General features: G+C 38.1%; 2 protein-coding genes across 2 annotated transcripts; both read left to right on the top strand.

The window, feature by feature from the left end:
• Positions 1–315: 315 nt before the first annotated feature.
• On the top strand, positions 316–22948 carry LOC116322235 (receptor-type tyrosine-protein phosphatase epsilon-like). Its single transcript, XM_039621905.1, has 22 exons — positions 316–405; positions 504–601; positions 6298–6529; positions 12757–12828; positions 14101–14197; positions 14611–14684; positions 15102–15238; positions 15391–15481; positions 15639–15715; positions 15808–15844; positions 15928–16025; positions 16602–16721; positions 18112–18275; positions 18965–19100; positions 19289–19438; positions 19902–19995; positions 20371–20447; positions 20586–20720; positions 20946–21071; positions 21250–21401; positions 22338–22473; positions 22570–22948. Exons 4-22 carry the CDS (start codon positions 12762–12764, stop codon positions 22642–22644), a joined length of 2043 nt encoding a protein of 680 aa, XP_039477839.1. The 5' UTR covers positions 316–405; positions 504–601; positions 6298–6529; positions 12757–12761; the 3' UTR covers positions 22645–22948.
• A 1905-nt stretch (positions 22949–24853) lies between these two features.
• gnrh3 (gonadotropin-releasing hormone 3) lies at positions 24854–25843 on the top strand. The gene is made up of 3 exons (XM_031742255.1): positions 24854–25088; positions 25227–25307; positions 25640–25843. The coding sequence occupies exons 1-3, from the start codon at positions 24951–24953 to the stop codon at positions 25685–25687; spliced, it is 267 nt and encodes an 88-aa protein (XP_031598115.1). The 5' UTR covers positions 24854–24950; the 3' UTR covers positions 25688–25843.
• Positions 25844–26204: the final 361 nt, after the last annotated feature.

Below are 26204 nucleotides of genomic sequence, written 5' to 3'. Positions count from 1 at the left end.
ACTTGCTAATATGAGAGAAAAACTAAGATGTATAAACCTTTTGTCATATAGCCGAGGTTAATGTGTAGAAACATAAAGTTAAATAAGGTCACTTCTGAACTCCTAATGTAGAACCCTCAGAAGAATACTAAAGGAAGGCTTTTAGAGCATTCTTTTGAGCAAACATCAGCCTAAGATGCCAACCGTAAAACGTGCCATAAGGAAGGAGACAAACTAAGGCCGGCTGAGCATTTATATGCAAAGGCCTGCCCTTTATCCTTCAGTGATGCAGGAATGTGAAGGATGCTGAGCGTCCACCTGATACTGCTCTGCGCCCGGGGGAGGGTCTCCAGTCTCCACTCTGGCTGCCATAATACGGCTCAGCGCATGTAGACAGGCAGGAGGGGGAAGCACATCCTCAGAGAGGTCTGCTAGAAACATGATCATCAGGGGAACCTAAACGCATTCTTCGGATCCTGTCAGATGATTCCACAACTGAGTGCGCTTTGTGCTTTTCTCCAAAGGACATAAGAAGAGACCGGGGTCCGGACGAACCGTGCAGAACGACACAAGCCGATATCAGCCGCCGCTACGTGTGAGGCGAGGTCACCGCAGTACCGCGGTAAGATACGCTGAAAAACAGCGAAACCAGGCAGGCTCATTTTTTTTTTTTTTTTTTTTTATTCCGTTTGCGTGTTTATGCGTAAACACCGACTGTTTACTCTCGGTTATTAAGCAAAGCTTTCCATCCGCTCCCGGTTGTCAGCGTAGCTTGCGTGCATCCCACTGCCCGTGTGTATCACACTGTGCATCATGCAAAAATAATAAAAAGCATCTGCAAGAGCAGCAATCCAGAGAGGGGAACCGCTCGCAGGTCACGGAGACTGGACATTATATTTCTTCTATGGTGTCATTCCTGAACATTGGCAACATGGACTACAGTAAATGTGGGTTAGTGGAGCAATACCATGCACCCTGCTACCACCAGGATGCCCCATGTGATTTATATGTATTTATAAAATAATTTCTTTTATATTCATTATACGGCGATCTGCAGTGTCTTTAATCATTTATTTAGATATTTTACGTATAGGTAATTCTTCAGTCACAATTTTTGTACTTGCAGCAGCATCCTCGCTGCTCTAGACTGAAAATATATATATAAAGGGATGAGTACACATGCAGTAGTAGGCAGGCCTCTAAGCTCCTTTGCAGTTGCACACCATGCTGTAGCTTGATCTGTTTTGTATGTGGCTGTTTTGATGAAAGGACGTGCTGTGCTCTGATTTTGAGTTCTAAAATGACATTTTCGAAATTAAATAGCTTGTTTTGCTAATTGTGAGCTAATATGAAAATGCTCCAGTAGGAATCAAGAACAAGTGAGCACAGTACGGGCAGGGAGCTTCTATGTAGCTGGTGAAGATGTTTGGATGGTACTGTTTAAATGGGTGAATGAGAGAATAGGGTCTCTATAATTGCATTAAGGAACTCTGATTCAAACGCCTTGTGTTCAAACATGAATTATAAATGCCCCTCATTCACCATAACCTCATTCACAATAACTTAACCTCCAGTTCCATCCCTGATTAAATGGGCCAGTAAAAGCTAATGGGAATTTTGGTATTACCTCACATTCCCCATCTGTTGGGTGAGTATCAAGCTACTTAGCCCACATCTTTTTCACCTTGGGAATACACGAGCTATAGTTAGACACATGTTAATAAAAAAAAAGTTAATTTGCCGATGATGACTTTTCAGTATCCTAAGGTAAGAATGATGCTAAAAATGGTAGATTCTGGCCTTTTTAAAACAGGTTTGCGTAGCTGAAAGTAATGTTAAGTGTTTTGCATGGATGGATGAAACGGATGCCTGGTTATAAAGCTGAACATTAACTGAAGTGGTGAACACTGATATGGCAACTGTATGTGTAGAAAACATGTTATTGTTGAGTGAATATTACAACATTATCCACTTTTCTGTTATTGTTTGGCCAAAGTGACATCCTTGAGGACCAATTCAGCGGTTGCCATAGACGCTCTCTCAGTTGGAATTTGTAAAACCTAATTTGGGGTTTCGCTGGTGTCATGTGATGTGAGACACGTGCTTGTATGGTAATGACTTGGTTATCATACTGAAGAATGCCTTTCTTTAGTCACTTTTTTGGACTTTAGCAATTATAATTTACAAAAAAACAAAACAAAACAAAACATCATGTTGGATACATTAATACTTGAAACTAGCAGCTGAGTTCAAAAGTTCCCCAGGAAAGCTTTAACTGAGGTCATAGATTGAAGAAGCTGAGGTTGCTAACCATTGGAAACTCTTTCAGATTTACGGTACTTTATCAATCTATTATATACAGTCTGTGATAATGATTTTTAATGTAGAGAAAACCTGTGATTCATGCCGATATATATATATATATATATATATATATATATATATATATATATATATATATATATATATATATATATATATTGAAACCAGTGAGGATTTGTGCAAAGCAACCCTTCTTTGTTGCCTTACTTAAGTCCAACTTCTTTTTATCTTGCGCTTGTGCAGCTGCTTTATTGTTCTCTTATCGAAATGGTCTAACCTTGCTGTTGACATCATATTTTATACTGATAACAGAGGCTTATATTTCATTCTATGGATTGCATGTGTGCACTTAGCACTATGAGATGCTTTTTGGACCAATTGGTTGCAAGAGACCTCATAACCTCGTAAAACATTACAGTTGTGTGTAGATGACCGCACTCTCTTCAGTCATGATTATGATGACGTGTGTCGAATGACAGTGACTGTCATTCTTACATATGCACTTAAGGCACACCTATACACATTTATTTATTAAGAGGTCTGCATCTTGACAGACCATTTTTAAACAAAGAAGCCTGCTCAAATTTATCTTATGACTCAAATCTGTTTTTTGTTTATAGAATTGATATAATCACAGAGTCTATTTCAAGCTCAGCTACTTGCCATGCTCACTCAGGGTTTCTTAAGTAAACCATGATTTGAGGTGCAGCTTGCTGTGAGAAGAGGAAGTGCTAGCCTTGTCAGTCTGTCTGTTAGTGGGGGAAGAAAGCCATTTTTCATTTTAATGAGACACACTTAAACACAAAGACTGTTTCAGGCAACTCTCATGGTAAGGGAGTCGGAGAATACACCTGCATAAAGCAAATCTAAAGAGAGCCATATTAATTAGATGAGCAGTTTGGTGTGTTAAAATGAAGCTGAAAGCTAAATAAAATGATGTGTCTAGCAATATGTACCGTACGCTCTAAGTTGAGCTTTAAGTATATGATAGCCTAAAGCAGTTTTGCTCTGTTTGCTCACACTTTATGCCACTTGGAGTGGACTCCAGTAAAAGAAGCTAACTCATTATCCTTGGCTGAGCAGCAGAAGAACGAGTGGCGATGCTGTAATTGCAGTGATTATCATCTCTTGTCCCTGGTTTTACCTATACTGTGCCCTAGAAGTGTCACTTTCAGTGTCCTCAAACTGCAGGCTGGAGATTACTCTGCTCATTCTCTGATATGGGTGTATAAAAATAATATTTCACAGCTATTTCCCTTGGTAGTAATTGCTAATTTCAAAGCTCTGGTGTTTGAGGCTCAGGCAATACTGACATGCTCAGTGAACAAGTCGTTAAAGGTTTATGGTTAGTGTGAGCAGAGAGGTTATGAAAAGTCTCAAACTCGCTATGCTTTAAATAAACACATAGGAGGCATTCTAACTTCCTTTTTCTCTTGCTGCAAAATCAGCGTTTTGTCTTGTCGTCCTGGCAGTTTTTCAGTGGGCAGCCCCACACACAAATGAAATCAAATTTGCAAACAGACAGGCTGTGTGATCTGCGTGAAATCAAATTTTCCAACAGACAACTAGCAAAATACAACCTCAGCTGGCTCTCCACACTAAGCATTATGAATGAAGGTGCCTGCAGACAGTTATATGCCCTCCGAAGACCTGCTTTAAACATGAAATCAAGGAGTCATCATAACAGGGAACCACATGGGCCTCAGATATCAAAGCAATCAATTTTATATTAATGGCTTAGGAAAGCAGGATTTAAATAGCATGATCATTTAAAATCGAGAGTATGTGAAAAGCACCCATCATTTTTGAATGGGGATTATAAATATTTTCATCACATTATAATACTACTACTATTACTACTACTATTACTACTAATAATGATAATAATGAACAGATTATTTACTTCAAAACTGCTTAGCTACAGTTCCCAGGGTTGCCCGTTGTGGTATGAATTAATGATTGAATCACAGAGTGCTGGGTGATGATGCACTCACATCAAATTTTAATGACGTGCATGTTTCCTCTGTTAGTCAATGGGCAGAGCGGCACAGAAAGTGCTTGTGCCTGGAATAAATCTCATGCCCTGAGCATGTCTCGCTTTTCTTTGGACTGAATGTTCAGGGCTGAAAGGACCAAAATACTAAGGCTGAAAAGTTGAAAATGATTGCCTAACTATCTCCGAAGAGACCTTTAAACACATGAAATACAGTATGAATAACTTAGCACATTTCATACATTTTTCATACCTATTATAATTTAACTCAGGCTTTTTAACATTCATAACAATATATTAACATTGTGAAAAACCCAACATAATTCTTTAGAGTGTATAACTTCAGTATAACACGCACCTATTTTTATCCATTATTAATATCTTTTTTTTTTTTTTACCACTGCTTAATAACTACACTTTTCTTAAACCCTCTGAAACAGTATTTTTTTATAGATAGACAGCTGGGATTTCTACCAGAGAGCCCCAAGGAGCTCAGATTCGAATGTGTTAACCAGGCAGGATCAAATCAAATCTACTAACTGGTTTAAAGTGGCAAAAACATATTACCTGAAATGATCTGTCAGTCTCATTTTAGCTGTATTGTCACCGAATGTCTCCAGAATTGAGCTTCTCCTGGAAATGCCAGCCAGCAAAATACAGATTTAGGAGTGCTATAAGAACACAGTCTTCTAATTGACATATTATTTACATATTATTACATATTTACATATTATTATTTGCCAGTTCTTTCTTTTAAGTTATAAAAATTCTTTTTAATTTGTCCCAAGGTTTATAGATTTAAAAGTCTGTCCGTTTGGGACTTTAAAACAATATAGCACATAATTTAGTGCCATATATAAGGCCTATAGAGCCTTAAAGACGCACTTTCACAAATTTAATATCTGTGGTGGGAAATTAATGTTCACTGCAATGACAAACCTGTCAGCTAAAATACTGTAAACGTAAGCAGAAATGTAAGTTACTTTGTGACACTATCTTGTTCAGGAAGTGGACTAATTTGGCATTTGTGTCCCTTGAAAAAACAGAAAAACTATGGTGTATTTCTTGAAGATCTTCCATCTTTATAGACATGCAGTTCAAAACCATTACTGATTACTAAAGTCTCAGATACAAAGGCGTTGCAGTTCTCAAGTCAAAATGCCAGCAGCTGTAAAGCATTTGGAAAACTTGCTCCTACTTCAAGGGGTAAAAGAGGTGTTTTCCAAACCTTGTTCATTCATTTTCCTCACCGCAGCTCAGACGGACTGAGTGGGCTTATCCAGCTGGATAAGGTGACTAATTCATCTCTTCTCCTTGTGCTCTATTAAGCTGTGTTACAGTGGCAAGTGTTAACAATATGCCTTTGTGTCTCACACCTGTGGGCAGTGGAATACTGGGAAAGTAGGAGTGAGTGCGCAAAAAGGCCATGTTTTCTTTCTCTGACTTCAGGACAATAGAATATCATCACTTTTATATCTTTGTGAAAACAGTAAAGAAATAATTCCAACACATTTTGTGTGGCGGTTATTATTGTGTAGGCACATCCGTGGATGGGTACAAGGCCGTGTGTGGTGACAGCTTTATTGGACAGTCCTGTTTGTAACCAACACCTTGTTGGAATTGAAGAAGATATGTTTGGTCAGAAATCAATAACGTCTTAACAGTTTTGGTTTGCAGTAGGATGTTATAAAAGAGAGGACTATACAGTATATGAATGCTGGGCATGCACAGTAAAGATAGCTGCACATACATATACTCATTCAGCTGATTAAATGCAATGCATATTCATTTTCTCTGACGTGTTTTACAGATGCAAACCCTACTCATTAACCCTGCCTTTTATTGTGCACTCGTGCATTTCTCATGTGTTTGAGTCACCTGTAAAACATGAGTCATAGAAAAGCTACATTCATTATTGTTTAAGAATATATTACAGTACATACTGCATAACAGCAGGATGGTTAATACGTGTCTAACTATTGTATTTCTGCTTTGTTTTCCAGGTTTTCTCTTGTGACTTGATCCAAAGCTGAGAGTAACCTCAGGCACTGCCAACGACCTCTGTGATCTCTTGATTCAACACTGTTATCGGTGTCTTAAATGATGTGTAGGAGAAGGACTGGGTAGAAAACCCCCATAAAGCCAACAGAGAAAAGGAAAAGGAACTAGGACCACATGGTTGGTATGGACTGACGAGTCAGCTGAAAGCAGATCAGTGTGGCTTTGCTTGGAAGTGTAAGTCTTTTATTGCATCTGACCACAGAGCAGGTCAATTATCTTTAAGAGGATCAATTACAATTCAATTTATTAATGGGAAATAATTAAATGATGACTGTGTCCTCTTTGCAGATGAGATTAATTTAATTTCAAATTGTTTCTCCAAATTGATTCTTTCAGTCATTACTATGCAACAGCGATATTTCTTTGAGCTATAAACATGGTTTAAACGTTGAGATAAAGATACAATAAGATTCCCACTGTTAGGTTAACATCCTTTTGATAAAAAAGCTGTTGTAATATGATGTTTTATAAAAATCTGTGACAGGTGTATTTTGAAAAGTTGCATTTAAAGATATGGCAGTGATTTCCCCAAACCTGTGAAGCATCATTCTTTTTACTACCTCTGTATAGTAAGGATGTCTTCCATTATGATTGTTATCTGTGAACCCAGAATCTTGACATTTATCTCCTGCAGCTCAACTCCTCTCCTCCCTCTTCTCATCTCATCTCTTCTTTCATGTCTCCTGCCTCTCTGCTGTCACACTTTACTGACATGTGTTTGTGCTCTCATTCCATCCTTTTCCTTGGCGCTTGACAACGGAAGTGGTGGCTGTTTCTGGTATTCGTTTCTTTTTTTTTTTGCACTGCCTTTGTTCTTCTGTTCCCTGGAAACCAAAAAAGATCTTTTTATCCTTTTTATCCTTTTATGCCGAGCACACAATGTGAATCTATCTTGGAATTTTTATCGATCTGAGGAAACTGAGACACAATTGGATGTAGCTATCTATTTGGATTTTTTTTGTTTTTGTTTATGAACAGTTTTTATATTTCTTATAAAAAAAGTTAAGTTTGCAGTAAATACTATCCATATTCTTTAAACACTTTAAACTGTGTTGGGTACAAATATATAGTCATGCACTGCTCTTCTCTAGCACTTCTCTTGTTTCAGATTAGAAAACATAGTTCAATAAGCACTGCATCTGGCAAACAGCCATAGATGCCCTCTATACAGTGTCATTGATGGAACATGTTGAATAATTTACAAATGCATGCATTTTTCAAAGCAGTGGTGTTTTCGGTGGCAGTAAGCTTTCAGCAGGGTCAGCTCAGTGTACCTGCTATTTGTTAACCAGGCATACAGACTGCATAGTTGTAATATAGAGTGTCAACTGTAGTTAAAAAGTAAATGACCCCAGTGTAATAGAAGAAAGTGCTATACTTTGTAAGTGTCCAGAGGCAATGTTGATCCGAATGTCATTTGGGGTGAATAATGCTTAAACAAGTCATTTATGAGTGAAATGCCCCAACATCCTTGACATCAAATACATTTTAGGCATTCACATTTTCTTTCATAGTACTAATTACAAATGCCAGCATGCTAGCTATGCTCCAAATGGCAGACTATACATTACAGTTGATTTTAATTGGATCAGTTGGAGGCATTTGGAGAGTACTTTGGGAGGCAATGCAAGGGCCCTTGCTGTGATTGGTTATTATGTAGTTAACTGTATTTGATAAAAACCCTGAAAACTGTCACAGTATAGCATGTGTGGAGCCCAAATGCAGGAAATGAAGTCAAATGGTATAAAAGAAAAGTGCGGCTTATATTGGCTGTTAAAGTGCCAAAACTAAACTAAGACAAAAGCGGGATCAAAGTAGGAAATGAAGGAGACCTCAGTGAAGATTAATGGATGTAAGGAAGGAGGAAATGCAGAGGTTTGCTGTGACTGATGAAGATGTTAGGGATAGGGTGAAATAGAGGGAGATGATCTGCTGTGTCGAGCCCGAAAGAGAGCTGCACATAAGTTAATGCTGTCATTTTGGTCATGTTAAAGCATGCTGATGTAAGTATAGTCACAGAGGCTTTAGGCTGTTAGCCTTGTTTAACCACACAGTGGCTAGGCTGTGACTGCATTTGGATTAAAATAATTTTCTCTACATGCATTTGACATTGACAGTGTGCTGCTGAGCTGAACGGCACAGAAATCAAGTGAAATCAAAGTCGAGTGTTGACTTTGGTAAAGAAAAGAAAAGCTGTATGAGCAGAAACAGATGTGTTGTGACTATAAAAGCTGATTTATGCAGAGATGCAATCAGGGTTGAGTAGCACATACTGTATGTGCAACAATAGACATGGTTGACGTCAGCAAATTTAAATAGTGGCATTGTATTAAAGACTGTCTGCTAAAACCTCCTGTAAATGCCAGCTCAGTCCAATTAGCTGTTATGTTGAATAGATTACACAGAAATAAACACCTGAAATGTATTGTTTGTTTCATACCAGTGCAGAATGAAAGTATATATAGTAAAATAACAGAGCAAAAACAGTGACCACAGAGGTTAGACGACAGAGGAAGTGCATGAATGAAATGTTCAGTTTCTGTGTGAACACTCAGAAACTGCCTTAAAAGATTTGAGAGATTCAAGTGGCCTCACACTAATTTGTATGTATCTTTACTCCTTTTCTCTTCTTTTTCTTGTAGACTCAATCTCCCATAATTATGAATAGCAGCACAGCATCACATTATGGAAACATGATTACTTAAATAATCTAAAACTCATTATGCTTGCATGAATGGACATTACAGTTGACAGATATTACAATTTGGGTCTGGGTCAGGACAAATCAATACACACACATAAATATATATATATATATATATATATATATATATATATATATATATATATATATATATATATATATATATATATATATATATATATATATATATATATATATATATATATATATATATATATATATATATATATATAGACGTTTAAACAGAGAATCCCAGGCCTCCCTCTCCCCAGGATACCTACTTCAGTTCATCTGGGTGTGATCCTGAGGCATTCCCAAGGTGAGCGAGAGATATAATCTCACTTAGAAGGCACTTGGGAGACATTCTGGTCAGATGCCCAGACCACCTCAACCTTTTTGATGTTGAGGAGTAGCACCTCTACTGTTAACCCGTTCAGAATGACCGAGCTCCTTACCCTATCACTAAAACTGAGCCCAGACACCCTTCGCAGGTTGTTCATTTCTGGAATCTCAGTCCTATAGTCACAGCTTGTGGCTGTAGCTGAATTGCCACCTTGGGGAGGTTTTTTACCCTAGTAACCCCAGGAGCTGTGTCGCTCGGGGCAATTTGCTCCTGATAGGCTCTCCCAAGGCAAGTTGTTCCTGGGTGAGGGGCCAGAAAAAGACAAATTCAGTGAACCCCCATGTAAAGAAAGCCAATAAAGCGAGCAAGTTACCCTGTTCATGAGAGGGTCACAAAAGCCCCACCCCAGAGCCAGGTCTAGGAAATGTGGACTGTAATAAATAATTTTGAAGTTGCTGTATCTATCTATAGAAATCAATACAAATAAGAAAATCAGATTTTTTCAAACCTTCATATTATTTTATTCCCTCTGATCTGTGAATATAATAAATTATTTATAAAAAGGAGTTTAACTGACGTCAGATGGTAAGCCTCGAGCTGTGATGCTCTGCTTTATTTAAAATATGCAAAATTCTTCACCAGCCTTTGCACAAATAAACAGCAACAATAGGGAACATATTTGTGGTGGCTTAATACAGCTGCTGTTTTATTTAAGAAGACGTTGCCTGGCCACAGCTGTGAGAATAAATACAATACTAATTAAGAGTGAAGACAATCATTTTGATAACAGAACTAGGAAATTCTCTTACCCAGGTTAGCAACAGTTTTTCTTTCTTTGTTTTGTGTGTTTTTTTGTTTTATTGTTGGAAACAGGATATCATAACTCCAGGAGGGGAGTGATTTGAAGTTTATACTGCTGAAATCCAGCAGGGTCTGTTTCTGCAGCTGCCACACACATTTATTTTCATGTGCTGATCATCGTCTCCTTTGTGCTCACAAAGCAAAGTGGATCACTGATGAATAATGCATACTAATGCCCAAAAATATTGCCCTCAAGGAGGAGCCCAAGAAGTGTGCGTTCTGAGTCTTTGCATTACATCATGCGTGGATGGGATGATTTGCGTCTGCACTCCCAACATAAGTGATGCGGTATAATTTTATTTCCTGGGAACATTTATGTCAACCAGGTGCTGCAGGTTGAAGCAATCACACTGCTGCAAGTATTTCATTGAAGAGAAAAAGCAGGCATCTGGAGTGAACGATGCAATACCTAGGACGATGCTAGGAATGACACAATCAGTTATTTAAAATTGGGTTAGGCAACAAAGTTTAGCAAGTTCCCCTTTCTATGAGGGTTAAATGACTGGGTCTACTAATTATGAAATATATCGCCAGCCGTAAGGTTAAAAAGTTAAAAATGTGTTTTTGTAATGCTACAGCATGTCAGTACAGTATGTAAGATGTGCTGTTCCTCTGTTGGTCACACTAGAGTTGCTTATCTTATCTTAAAATTCATTCACACTGTTCTATTTTCCACTTCTGCTTTTCTCTTTAGTGATACAGAAAGATATGACTTACTGTTTCTTCTTTTTATGATTTTGCTCAAGGTAACAGAGCATTTGACATCTTTTCACAATGAAACTCTTTTCTTCAATTTCCTGGCTGTATATACAGGAGCTGCCAGACTATGACAGATATGCAATGACCTGTGCGGTGACCCCCATACGCGCAATATGCCTTACAACATCTAGTTGCGGGATGTACGATGTGAGTGAATGTGACTTGCCTCGTGGGGGAGAGCGGGGAACAGGTGCTGGCACTGTCAGCTTGTTAACACTGGGTAGAGAAGTGGCTCCTTCGACAGAGTGCTGCACATATGCAACACATTGCCTTTGGCTGTGGGGCGTACATTATGTGCAGGCATGCGTACATGTGAAAAGGCAGTGAGCGTATGTGCATTGCACACAGTCAGGCTTCTGGGCCATTGATTGGGTGGATTTATTTGATTTGTCTTCCCGGGGATTATTCAGGTTAAAAAAAAATGCACAAGAGCCTCAACTTTCTGTGTAAATGTGTCTCGATCGTAGGTGTTGTGTAGCGTGTTACTGCAGAGAGAAATTGAAATACAAACAAAACACAGCCCCCTATTTGTTGTCCAATAGTACTTTATAGGTTTTGGCATACATTTTGTTTTGGGAACATTGTTAGAAGATTATTATGTAGCTCATTTTTCTACAAAAGCTTTGGGAGCCATAGTTATATGAAACCCCCTTGGGTTATGTGCAAAAAATTCTCTCAAACATCACAAATTAGGCCCCTAGATGACCCATTTCTAGAAGAACTAAATTGACACAATGAATTATTCCATCCAGTCTTGTGGCCTCTATAACAAGACGGGGAGGTAGAACAGAGGATAAATTAGGACACTCAATTCTTGCTTCTCCCATTTATTCCATCAAAGCCATTTAGACAGATTTGCCCCATTTGCCCAATTTATTCGGTGATTTTTATACCCTCTCATTTGGAGGATGGGAAAGAAAGAAGAAATGGATATGATTTTGGAGAAATTGGTACTTTGTAGATAAAAAAAAGACAGAAATAATGTGTTGGAATTAATTTAATTCTGGCGAAGTTGTAAGGAATTTGACATACTGTTTTCCTTTTTGTAAGGACACTCTGTGGCACTCTGCCCCAAATACATCACTAAAAGCTTTCAGCTATAAAGCCAAAGGAAAGAGTTAGAATATAGTTTAGAGTAAAATTATGGTTCAGCGGAGAAAGAAACGGTGAAAGATGGAGAATATGGGAGAAGGTTCAGTGAGGCAGAAGTGTAACCTATTTAAATGTGCAACATGAACTTACTTTTATAAAAATACAAAGTACAGTGAGTACAGCACGTATGTCTTGTTGCCGCTAAGCTTTGCATAGTGCTGTACATCAAACAGAGCACAGCAAAACAAGATGGTCTCCAACAAATACTACTTGAGCTCAGCTCCACTGCCAAATCCTCTAGGTCCATAGGGTATATGGTTACTGTCACCTGTGGGTTAAAGCCTCCTCTCTGGTTTGATGTCTGAATATTAGGTTATTTGATGCTGCTCTTTCAAGTCAGCCTGACAGGACAAGACAGCAAGCAGATTTGCCACAAGTACTTTAACTGCTCAGCAGAGAGACATCTTCAAAGCCCAGCTCCCCTTTGTGCCCTCTATGCTTTGTATCCAGCTGTAGGTGCATTTCATGTCAGTTTGGTGCCGTCTAGTGGAGGTTGTGTAGAATTGCAGGATTTATTCTGTTATTTTTTTGTTTTTTTCTGTTGAAGTGACTGCTTTGGGGTTTTTTTTCTTTTATCCACAGTGACAATGGTGTTGTTTCTGATTGGGATCTCTATTCCTGTGAATAATTCTTCTCATGAGAACCAAACTGCAGGTAACTGATGAAACAACTGAGCAATTATATTGTCTAAGAAAAAAATGTTAAAGCCAGACTCTAGAAGGATACGATTTTTCTTTTCACATATAAAGGAAAACTAGATAAACTGACTTGAATTCACCTTTACTCGATCTTGTATATCTCGTACCTTATGCCTTAGTTAACAAACTTGAGACATATATTGCTGATCTTTTCTGTTACCCTATATTTTACACTATTTTATGTGCCATTGTCATTTATGGCTTCAGTTACGATGTTTCAAAAATGTACAAAGTCATGCTGTAAAGAAAAGATTCACATTTCACATAATAATGTTCTTTCTTAAGTTAGATGGACTGATCATTTTCACATCTGTCTGTCAAATCTAATACTAGCACCAGTTAGATGAGCACAAAATTGCACTGACTATTTCTAGACAGTGATTAGTGACTTCCAGTAAAAAATAGTCCAGGAAATGCCCTTAAAACCACTTTACAAATTAATTTGAATTAAATTTAAATAAAACAAGGAAAAAATAAATTGTGAATGAGTGATCTTTAAAGGTTAAAAAAAAAGTTGATTTCAACCTTTGAAGAACAAAACCGAGCTAAGCTCTGCTTCATGTGCAAATAATGTATTTGCAGTATATTTCTTTAATATAGTCCAGGGTTGTCAAACACACAGTAAGCCCCGGGGGCCAGAATCAGCTGAGCAAAGACTCCAATCTGGCCAGCTGGATGGCTTTGGAAAATGTGAAGGCGAGCATAGATTTTGGACTTTTGATTGTATTTTCATAAGTTTTATAGCTTTTCCTATTCATGAAGACCTCCCCATTGCCATTAATGCTACACTAAAGTAGTTAAGTAATAGATTAATAATAGATAAAAGACAGAAGAGTTTCTGTTTTTTCATTACTGTACTATACACATGTCTGTTTCTTTTTACAATGGGTCAACAGTAAAAAAAAAATCCATAATTTACTTTCAGTTTTGAAATTACAGGAGAGTCTGGACAATGAGTTACCAGAACTTTTAAAATTTTTACACTTATTTTTTTTTATTCCTAATGACACATTTATTTCATTTACTAAACCAACATTTGTTTATCAAGTAGAAAAACTGAGATGTACTATTCAAATTGCACTTTAAATGTGTTGTTAAATGTCTTCACACTGACAGAAAGGGATCAAAGTGGGCTACATGTAGCCCTTGACATCCCTGATATAGTATCTAGATTAAAAGCTTGTTTTGTTGTAATCTAATATACTTTGTTCACTTTGTTTTTATCTAGGAAACTCCACCCATCAGGGTGCACATGTGCTGCCTTCAACACTGGTTTTATCCCTTCTTCTTATCATCGTTGTCCTGCTGACAATCTACTGCCTGAGGTGAATAAATCTGTACATACACATTAACACTTTCTCACTCATTCCAGCTCGCTTTTAACGTGTATGTGCGTGAGCATCAGGGTGAATACATCAAGTCGGGGCATCGGGGTGGGGTGGTTTTTAAATAGGCGGTCAGCGATGGCTTATGGATAAACAGCTGCTCTTCCACTAAGACAGTAAACAAAGACAGCTAGGTCAAGTCATGCCAGAGACACTCATTCACTGACCAGCCAGCTGACAACAACATGAGGAGGAGCAGCTTTGGTGCTATGAGATGGTTGATATTGGTTTTGGTATTTGTTGTTTACTTATGTGCTTAGTGGCACCATTGTAGAGATCAAACTTAGCTCTTTTTTTCCCTCTTTAATAGATGGTTGTGCTTTTCTTCACCTCTCACCCTGTCTTTACTGTAGGTTCAAAAACCACAGGAAAGCTCTGGTTACCTCAGTGGATAAAAAAATTCCTAACGGCTTCTTGGAGGAGCAAGGTACGTCTGTGCTGTACTCAATATAACCACTGCATGAAAATATAAAGCAACCTTTTTGCTTTTTAAGTCTTTTTTTATTTGGTTTGTAAATTCAATCTCTTTATGGACAAGAAAGATTTCACGATCTGGAGTCCAAAGTAGCTGTGAAGGCTCTTACCCTGTAGGGAACCATATGAAGTTTCACTTCAAGTAAAAAAACGACATAAATAAACAGAAAGGCCAAATTCTAAGTTAAGACAGTTTTGTGCAGCAGCGGCATGTTTATGGCTTAAGAAATCATTTCTGTCGTGATATACCCCCTGAAGTAGGAAATCTTAATAGCTATCAGGCTTGTTTTTGCAGGTGCTGTAAGAGCTTGTAATGTTCTCTACAGGGAGACATTAGCAGTCTGACCACCATATATTCTTTTAACCACAGGAGAGCAGACAGTGGTCCTCCTCCCCAGATCTCCTTCACCATCCAAGAGGTACTTCCCTATCCCTTTGGACTCATTGGAGGAGGAGTACCGGATACGCTCTGCAGATGATGGCAAGCTCTTCAGAGAAGAGTTCAATGTAAGCATGCATTTATTTGGTGTGGATTGAGATCTTTGTTCTGCAACCATACAGCAAAAAGTGTACAAAAACAGTACTAAGATTATATGTTAGCAGCCTTTGTACCCTTGGTTTTATTTTTATCTCATGAGGATTGGATTCTCTCTTTATAGTCACTGCCGTGTTACTACCACCATGGGTCCTTTGAGGAGGCGAGCAGAGAGCACAACAGAGAGAAAAACAGATATCCAAATATTTTACCATGTGAGTGAGGATCTATATTCTGCAGTTGAAGACAGTATTTCTGAAAAAGCCCTCTGGCTTGCAGACTTATTGATAGCCAACATAAGGAAACGTGCTGTGGGCTGAAATGAAAATTAAGAACCACTTTTATTTACCTTTTTTCCCCTCTGTTCCACAGACGATCATTCAAGGGTGGTGTTAAGTCATCTCGATGGACACTTGTGCTCAGACTACATAAATGCATCTTACATAGATGTGAGTAGTAATTATGTTAAGCTATAAAGTGAATAAATATCCTCATCAAAATGTTCATTCACTACTGTTTCGGTTTTTTTTTATCACCATAGGGTTATAAAGAAAAGAACAAATTCATTGCAGCTCAAGGTAAATGCACATTTTCTCTCATCTTACCCAAGTTTATAACCATTCTCACTTTGGTTTTACTACATTTCTTGGTTCTGTTTCAGGTCCAAAACCTGAGACAGTGGCTGACTTCTGGCGGATGATTTGGGAACAGAAAACAGCAACTATAGTAATGCTGACGAATTTAAAAGAAAGGAAGGAGGTATTCTCTCTCTGCACTGCATTATTCTAGAGAAATCTAAAGTCCCCATGCCTCCGATGCACGTTTAGTGAAAACCCTTTTAAGTTCTCAAGACCCAAAGTCATGGACATAATTTATTCGACCCCCTCTCTTAACTGAGAATCCATGCAAAGTGTCACCCAGCAGATTACTTAGCATCGCATTAAATTTAGCCTCAAAGGGATGATCAATTGAGCGCTCAACAGCAGGTTTGATGGGGCAGAATAGAGGCAATGGGGATCAATGATGAAATAATTGTTGATAAGATCCTAGGAGGCTTCATGATAATTAGTCTGAGAATGTATTTAATGAGTTGAAACGTCATTGTGAAGATCTTATTGACTGAAAGAGTAGCACAAAGTCGCAGTGAGTGCCTTTGAATTTGTTAAAATGCACACATCAAATAGATAGTTTTATATGTAGCTATAGTATGTACAAAATAGATGCATGTCTATAGCAACAATTGCAAGGACAAATGAACTCCTATGCATTTTTAGAGGCATTCATTTCCCTTCCAGTACCACAAAAATAATGTGTATTGTTTTTCTCCATTACCAGGAAAAATGTTATCAGTACTGGCCAGAAAAAGGCTGCTGGATGTACGGGAACATCAGGGTGGCGTTAGAGGATGTCATTGTACTGGTGGACTACACCATTAGAAAATTCTGTGTTCAATATGTAAGTAAAATATGTGAATCTACATATACTACAAATGTACTGACCACCTGCACGTTAGTCTTACAGGAGCTGCTGGGCCATGTAAACCATGGCACGAAGCACAGAGTGCACAGAGGTTTAGAAACTATTAGTTTTAAAGTCAGCACAGCGTTGGAGTCTTTTACACACTATGCATCTTAGCATTTGCTTTGTAGTTAAACTGTAGCACTTATACGTGATAGCGGAATATCTAGGAGGGAAGAAATTGCAAAAGCTTCACGACGAGGTGCTTGATTTTATACAGCCGTGGCAATGGGACTGAAAACACCCGAATTCACAAATTAAGAGGTGTGACCCAATACTTTTGTGCATATAGTGTATAAACACCTGCCAAAGTACTGAAAAACATCTTTGTGGTAATTCCTGGTAGAGTAGGTGTTTCCAGGAGTATATTTCACACACTGGTGCGCATGTGTGATATGGTTTCGCAGCTGTTAAATATTCTACTGTAAGGAAAAGAAAAATAAACTTACATTACTGCTTTTATTTAAACATCTACACATGGTTTAAAAGTAATAGTGTAATTTTACAAGTTATTCTTAATATTCTTCTTAATTACTGTAATAATGTAACAACCTATGTGTGTAGTTGCTAGATTCTTATTAAATATTGAAGATGAAACTAAGCTGCGTTGAGATGGTGCAAAAATGGTCCCCATGGGGAAATTGGAGCATTTTAGCAAACGTTAATAGGATCCAAAATATAATAAATAAATGAGAAACCAGTATGGAAACATATTAGAGAATATCAAAGGCTACAGATAACAGACACAGCATAAATTATAAATATGTAGGTGTATTTAAAATACAGCGAGAACTGTATTAATATGCAGTGTTTGGCTCCGTCATTTTATCTTTCGAAATTCATACACATACAGTATCTGTATTTTTTCTTGTCTTTTTGACTGTCGAGTTGGATGCCAACTCAGTGTACTGCGAAGCCTTCAGATTCCAAAATTCACTTTGTTCCCTCTCCATCTGAAGCTAGACGAGCACAGATATCCTCTCTGACTCTAAAAACTGTGACTGCTGTAGCTCTTCAGTACAAGCTGACAGACTGGGTGCTTTAACATTCAGCTCTCAGAACACAAAGCTACCAAGTGTTCAAGAGAATGAAATTCTGATCTCTAGAGTATCGATGAGAAATGAAAGTGAGGCAAAGTGTTTAATAATTACATTCTACCCCAAAAAGCAAAATGACAAAAAAATCAATAAAACTGAAGTTCCTTTTCTAGTAGGTATCAGTTTGTGGTTGGCTGGTTTTGTAAAAAATAAAAAGACAGATGACTTATTTGTGCCTTCAAAGCATTATTTATGCACCGATATGAACCTTGTGCGTCTTTGCTTCACAGCAGGGCAGCGATGGTCCCAGAGCTCCCCGGCTGGTCACCCAGCTTCACTTTACCAGCTGGCCAGACTTCGGAGTGCCATTCTCACCCATCGGCATGCTGAAATTCCTCAAGAAGGTCAAAGCTGTCAACCCATCCTACGCTGGACCTATTGTTGTGCACTGCAGGTAAAATGTGCAGTAAAAAGGAAGCCAGAAGAAGGCATCTGAGCACAGTTATATAAATCCAGTGTGAGTTGATGCATTTCATTGTTAGGGTGCAGGAAAGACTTTTTCAGTGCTCATAGTTATGAGTAAAGGTAACAAATTTAATAAAAACTACAGTTAAGCCCATTGTGGACGAATAAAAATCCTTGCATAGGGTGTGTATATGTTGCCTGACCAACCGGTGTTAAGCCCCACCAAAGAAATCTGCAGCCAACTGTAGCAACTGCTGCAACAGGTGCTCAGGGAGGTGGAACTGTTGTTCTTGAATGGGGCCCATTGAAAAGACCTCAACACCCCACCATGGAATCCAAGCTCTGTGCTCCCAGAGGTGTCGTCTGCTGAAATGACCCCTGTAAATTTATTAGGGCTGTGCTTGGGCTTCAGAGGTGAAGTACTTCTACATATGGTTGTAGCTGTTCACAATTGACTTCTATGTTGAGAGAAATATAATAGCGTATGCCAAAAAAAGGTGCTTAGAAAATGAAATGTTCAGGCGTTTGTGTTATGTATACATTCACTCCTGTGAAGGCTCTTGCACATGTAAATATAATGTTACATTCAACCCTTTCCAAACACATTTTTCGGTGTTCTGTACACTTTGCTGTTTGTTACAGAGAAGACCTTGAGGCTTCTTGTTTGTGTTTCCTCAGTGCCGGGGTTGGGCGGACTGGGACATTCATTGTCATTGACAGCATGATCGACATGATGCACATAGAACAGAGAGTGGATGTCTTTGGGTTTGTGAGCAGAATACGAGAACAGCGCTGTCAACTGATCCAGACAGATGTAAGTATTGACCCTTTCCGACCTGTTGTACCTTGGACTGACAGCTCAACTCGCTGCTCTGGTCGTGGCATAAACAAGCGAGGGCATAGGAAACAACAATGTCTGTGATGCAAAAATAGTGGGAAATAGTTTGGCAAACCAAAGCAACTACTTCTACAACTTCGTCTTCTTGTCTTCCTCTTTCTTAGATGCAGTACTCCTTTATCTACCAGGCTCTGCTGGAGTACTATCTGTATGGAGATACAGAGCTAGATGTGTGCTCTCTGGAGGGCCATCTGCAGAGGCTTCACAACACCAGGGCTCCCCACGACAGGCTGGGCCTGGAGGAGGAGTTCAGGGTACGAAGAAAGAAGCTCTCTCTTAAACATTTCAGTCAGTAATGAATCGTCTCCATCACCCTGCGCCCTGCATGGGTATATTTTCATGGAAAACTTGCCCAGGGTGCAGCTCTTGGCAGTAGTAACATAAATAACAATGCTTTGGATCAACTAAACTTTATAAGGCACCACCATCTGCCTCATAGAATTTACTGTAGCTCTGTGAAAATTTCACGTTTTTGCTACAAAGTATCTTCACAGTTCCCTACACACTAGAAGGAATTATTCCCCAATGCCTCTTCTTCACCTCTTCTTCGTCTCTACCTTAATGTTTTTTGTCCAGCTTCTTGGGTTTTACTTGTTACAAGTATGGAAATGTTCCAGCGTCATCTGCTTTTAAAAGAAATCACCAGCTTTATTAGCATTGTACTTTTCTATATGTACTTTTTCATCATTTCCGTCTGTGCGTGTTTTCTCCCTTCAGAAGCTGACCAACGTTCGCATAATGAAGGAGAACATGAGAACTGGGAACCTTCCTGCCAACATGAAGAAGAACCGTGTGCTTCAGATCATTCCGTGTAAGGACTCACTCATACTCGGAACAGTTTCATAATACATCACATCTAAGTAACATCAAAGTATCACCCTGCTGGTGATTTTATAGATGCCGTACACAGATATCTGGATAATCAGCTCATGTCTCTGTGATCAGTAACATTTAAATTGGGCTTCTATCTTTACTTTATGTTGCAGTTGGAGTAGGAAAAGTAAGCCTGGGTACAACTTTTTACACTGAAAACAGATATAGACTGCAGCGCGTTTGGCCTTAATAACACAGCTAAAGTTTTAGCTCGGCTAGGATTTTTTTTTTTTTTTTTCGTCAGCCCTTTCAAAGTTTTATTTTATTAGGAATCACTTGTGAAAAGTTTCATTTTCCTTTTTTCTGTTTGCAGATGATTTCAACCGAGTAATACTCTCAGTGAAAAGAGGACAGGAGTTCACCGACTACATCAATGCCTCCTTTATTGATGTAAGCACTCCCTCACGACCTCCTGTATAGATTTCCCATAGAAGTATATATAAAGCTCATTGTTTCCTTTACAAACAATGCAAAATATTATGTTTGCTGCACTCTCAAGTGTTGTTTACCAGATGATCTGCCCTCCAGGGCTACAGGCAGAAGGACTATTTTATCGCAACCCAGGGCCCACTGTCTCACACAGTGGAGGACTTCTGGAGGATGGTGTGGGAGTGGAGGTGCCATTCAATCGTTATGCTCACCGAACTCAAAGAGAGGGAGCAGGTACAGTATGGTGTTCTTGCAAAAGTACAGGTTGAAAAGCAGAGTTGAACATTTAAACCATGTGTTTATTATTCAATTTTTCATTTTTATTTTCCATACAGTTTGCATAATTGTCAGTGTGTGTTGTGCTTTTGTCTTTATTAATTTCCATGTTATAATAACCAAACACTATATAAACCAGTTAACTGTAGTCTAACTGCGTTTCCATTTGAACTCTTCAACCAGGAAAAGTGTTACCGGTATTGGCCATCAGAGGGCAGTGTAACATTTGGAGATTATACGGTGGAGCTGACTGGAGACACACAGTGTGAAACCTTGACTCTCAAAGACATGGTTCTCACCTACAGACCAGTGCGTAATGTTTAATTAAAACACTTAACAATATTAAAATTGACATTTCACTTGAACAAATTTCCCACCCTGTTTTCTTTGTGCTGTTATCATCAAAGCAAATTAAAGTTCATGTCATTTCATTCCATTTACATTTTTTAATTAGATGAAAATAACAATCAGATTTTCCCAACACCAGGAAAAGCAGTCACAACATGTCCGACACTTCCACTTCCACGGATGGCCTGAGATTGGAATACCAGCCGAGGGAAGAGGGATGATTGACATTATTGCCGCTGTGCAGAGGCAGCAGCAGCAGTCTGGAAACCGTCCCATAATTGTGCACTGCAGGTGAGGAACTTCAATTTGAGAATTCTGCAGCGTGGTGCACATCATCAGATGAAAATTATATACACTATATTACACTTTGTGGCTGTCCACTCGTGCTTTTTAATATAACCCATTTCATTTTCCCTACTTTTTGCTCCTACAAATGTCTGTTACAATAAATTGTACATTTTTCCTCTCCTCAGTAGGCTTGGTGTTCTATGCCTAAACCACTTATGTGATCCCTTATAAAGACTTAGCTGTGAAAGCTTTGATCAGAACCTAGCTTCAGGTGAAGTGATTCTAAAGCAGCATGCCCCTGTGGGATTGATCCAATCCACTGATTCACAGTCAATTAAAACCTCTCAAAGTGAAATCTCCTCTGACTCCCACTATGATTAATCTGATAAGATGAGCTAACGACAGGAAATGGTGTCATCACTCTCTTCTATTCCTTCATCACCACTTGTCTAAGAGGGGCTTTTTAAAGCTTTTTCTCTGTCTCTTGGGAATGGGGCTAACCCGCTGCAATCCCTAACGTCTCTCTGCACTTCTCTTCCAAATCGCACATCGCTCTCGCGCTCACTCCTTGTCTCTCTCTGTCTTTCTCCCTCCATCCCACCATCATTGTAAACATTGACTCAGTCAAACACTGAGCTTCCAGACTGATTAGTGTTAGCGTTTGGATTAGCCTCTCTTTAAGTGGGGATAATTATTAGCACCATTACACAGAGGTCACCTTTTTCTCCCGCTAACTTTTTTTAGTTAAATGGAAAAAGGATGTGGTGAGATTACAAGAGTTTCATTGCAGTTTTACTCTTAAGAAATGTTTGTTAGAATTCCTTTTCTTGTTGTTCATCTTCTGCGGTGTGTTTCATAATTATCTGTAGTTCCTCTGCACAGTTTTAATGTCCACATTTTATGATGAGATTCCTAATATTTTTGTCCTAATGACCTCAGTGCTGGTGCAGGACGGACTGGGACCTTCATAGCCCTCAGTAACATTCTGGAAAGAGTGAAAGCTGAAGGCCTCCTGGACGTTTTTCAGACAGTCAAGAGTTTACGCATGCAGAGACCACACATGGTTCAGACCGTGGTAGGTGAAAAACTACATAACATCAAACCTGCTGTGCATAAACATGTTTGAAATCATTCTGCACGGTGACACTTTTTCTTTCGCTTTTCTCTGCAGGAGCAATACGACTTCTGCTACAGAGTGGTCCAGGATTTTGTTGACATTTTCTCAGACTACGCCAATTTCAAATAGTGTAATAATGCTCTGTATGCTTTGTGTCAAATTAACATATGCAATTTTTTTCTGAATGTTGTTTTCTAAAGCAAGCAATTTTAGTATTTTGCACTTGAGTACAGATTTAAACTAAATGGTGTAATATACTTTAATATAACTGAAAACATGTGGTCCACAAAAAAGTCTGTCTGTTATGAGAATGTTTGATCTTCAAGTACCCCATTGTAAAATGTAGTAATTTTACTAAATGGCTTGGATAAATTGTAAAAAAAAAAAAAATTTTATAATGCAAAAATACAACATTTTAGAATTGTTAAAGGGAGTATTAATTGAACTGCAACATTATCAACATATATAAATAATATATGTATATATATATATATATATATATATATATATATATATATATATATATATATATATATATATATATATATATATATATATATATATATATATATGTGTGTGTGTGTGTGTGTATAGGTATTTTCTAACCTGGAAAATACCCAGTGCATTGTACAGTGCACCAGTTTTTCATTTTAGTTACTGACCACAATGCCTTGGGTTTACATTGTTCTTTATGTTGCACACTTAATATGTTTAATTGGTGTAAAGAGCAAAAAAGTGTGTTTCACAAATAAAGTAGGATACAATTAATAATATTTTTTCAAAAATGATATTGACCAGTATGTGTAACTAGTATTTATGATCTACTTTTATTTCAAAGTAAAACATAAAATTTCAGACACATTTCATTCTGTTAGACGCTGCAAATTACCTCACTTCTGTCTGGGAATAACTTAACAGCTGCTGCCTGCTGCAATATTATTCAACTTCACCAACTTTCTTTTTGCCTGTGGCAATATTACTTAGTGGATTCATGCCTGACTCTGCAAAATGTAATTAGCGCACATTGGAACAGGCAGAAAATATTGTATTATTACATGAATTCAAATGTATCATTGCAGTCACATTTTACTTAAAAAAAACATTTTTATACACCTTTTTGCATGTTTGCATAATGCAGTGCCATACTGATTAGAAGTTCTAGTCGTGAAAGACTTGTCACCAAGTGACACAATTTTAATAAAGATAAGACAGATGTTTACTGTATGTTTAATTTAGATATTATATATACATTTTTAAAAATGCATTGTTTTTCAATGGTGGTCTCATGTATGGATCATCGGCTAACTGTTTGTAGAGACACTTTTCAGAATATAAATTATATATATAAGTGTGTAAGAAAAGAAAGGAAAAACACAGTAGAAACAGCTGATAATTGATGCAGCTAAACCTTTTTCATTCACAGGAAGCAAGAAGCGAGAAGAAAGCATTGATCTCAAATAACAATGCTCGGGCAAAATATGAATCATGCACACGCTGGCGTTTTTTGACTGTAATAGCTACAGTTGTCTTGGTTTCATATTTAAATGGCAAAAACAAAGCGTATATTTTTGCAAGGCTTCTACTTAATTATTTTTCAACAGTATGCTCGGGAGTTTTGGTGAAGAGCTTTCTACTGTGTTTGTACTTTCATTATCGTAACTTTGTAAGATTGATTCATACATGTCACACTGATCATTTTCTTCAGTTAATTTAGTCTGTACATAAATACTAGTGGCCAGTGATCATCACTAAGGTTTACTGCAATGTTGACTTTAATCTTTTGTCATGCAGAAGAAATAATATGAAGTAAAGGTATTGACAGTGAGACCTTGCTGCAGATGTTAGAAATGCACAAGCATCTTGTTTCAGTGATGTTTCTGCCTTTTCCATCTGTATGGATTTGAACGTTGTTTTCTGAAAGCTGAATCCAATAAATAATTGATGGTAAAGAACATCGGAGTTCATCTTAATGTTGTCTTTTTGTCTGCCTCTTTACTGCAAGCGCAGTGATGTTTGTTGTTATATTTTTAATGCTGTGTGAACTGTCGCGGTGATGTCAGCATATCTGAGCACTTAGCCAACTCCATTAGTAGTATTTTGTGTCCCATTAGTCAGTGAATGTGTCACACCTGCAGATGGGGATTATAATCCTGACAGCAGCCTTGTACAACACCTATAAAATCCCCCCACTGCCTAATGCGACACATGCTAACAAGGCAAATACAGAGGTGAGTCAGTAGTCACTTAAATTTGTTCAATGTTCATTAAGTTAAAAGTACTCCTCTCCTTAATTACTATCTAAAATGTTTACTAGTGTCTGGTGATGCTTTACAGTCCCTGCTCTGCAAGCCAAGGAGCTGTGAGTAAGGATACTGTGGCATTACTGTTTCTTTTTGGGGGGTTTTACTACAGTTTTGGCTTCCCCTGCAGTTCTAATGGAAGCAGGCAGCAGAGTTATAATGCAGGTGTTGTTGCTGGCGTTGGTGGTTCAGGTCACCCTGTCCCAGCACTGGTCCTATGGATGGCTACCAGGTGGAAAGAGAAGTGTGGGAGAGCTTGAGGCAACCATTAGGGTGAGTAATTATTACATGTGGAACTGAATGAAATGTTAAACAAGGGCAAAATGTAACAGGAACGACTAAAACACTTCAAACCTGCTGTTAATGGGATCAGATTGGTACATCTTCTGAATTCTCTTTTACTCTACGTAGATGATGGGCACAGGAGGGGTGGTGTCTCTTCCCGATGAGGCAAATGCCCAAACCCAAGAGAGACTTAGACCATACAATATAGTAAGTGCCTATTATGCATAATTTATCACCAATGTCTAGTTCAATTGTACAATATTAATGTACACTACACCACTGTGTGCCAGTGTGTTCCAAAGCGGCAATGACAATATACAAACTGCTCAGTGACTGTTTTTATTTTTCCCTCTTTGCATGAAAGAATATGGGTGTGACTCCTTTTAGTTTTGGGAGTGGTGATAGATGTAGTGCAAATTTTTCTCTCTTGTTTGGTATCAACTGCGCCTACATATCAATTCAAATTGAAATATTTTTAGATTAAATATTTAAAGAAGCAGCTCGAATGACTGACTTGTGTTTAATTTTAATCTCTTCAGATTAATGATGATTCCAGTCACTTTGACCGAAAAAAAAAGGTTCCCTAATAATTGAAGAGCTACATCATTATTAGCAGCACAAGGGAAAGATCGCCCGGCAACAAGATGGTGACTTCAGCAAATCATTTGTTACGCAGATGTTAATTATTTGTTATCGGTGGTTAAAGCCTTGTAAAACTGTAATAAACTTTAAAATCCAGATTAGCTAATTGTGTATTGCTCAGTGTGGTTTTTTATAGATCTTGTTGATCTTGTTATTGGAGATTAAATGATATAAAATGCTCTTTTAAAGCCTTTAAATAGATTCAGCTGCCTTTGTAAAGCAGACACGACCGACAAGCATGACAAACTTGTGACACAACAATCTTAGCATGACAACAGCTGGTGATTAAGCCAATTTATTAGAAATCAATGACTTAATTGAATTTGTTACAGTTTTGGTAATTCCATTTTCTGCCACACCAGTCACTTGCATATGCAATATGGAAAATCTCACCAGCTGATTTTCCTGCTCACACTTGAATATTGATTAGACACCTACCTAAATATTTTCTGCTTTTAATGT

The sequence above is a fragment of the Oreochromis aureus genome, linkage group 13, assembly GCF_013358895.1.
Source record: "Oreochromis aureus strain Israel breed Guangdong linkage group 13, ZZ_aureus, whole genome shotgun sequence".
In the NCBI taxonomy this organism is placed as follows: domain Eukaryota; kingdom Metazoa; phylum Chordata; class Actinopteri; order Cichliformes; family Cichlidae; genus Oreochromis; species Oreochromis aureus.
Note: the sequence above shows the minus strand (reverse complement) of the source record. Positions and strands in the feature narration are given on the sequence as shown.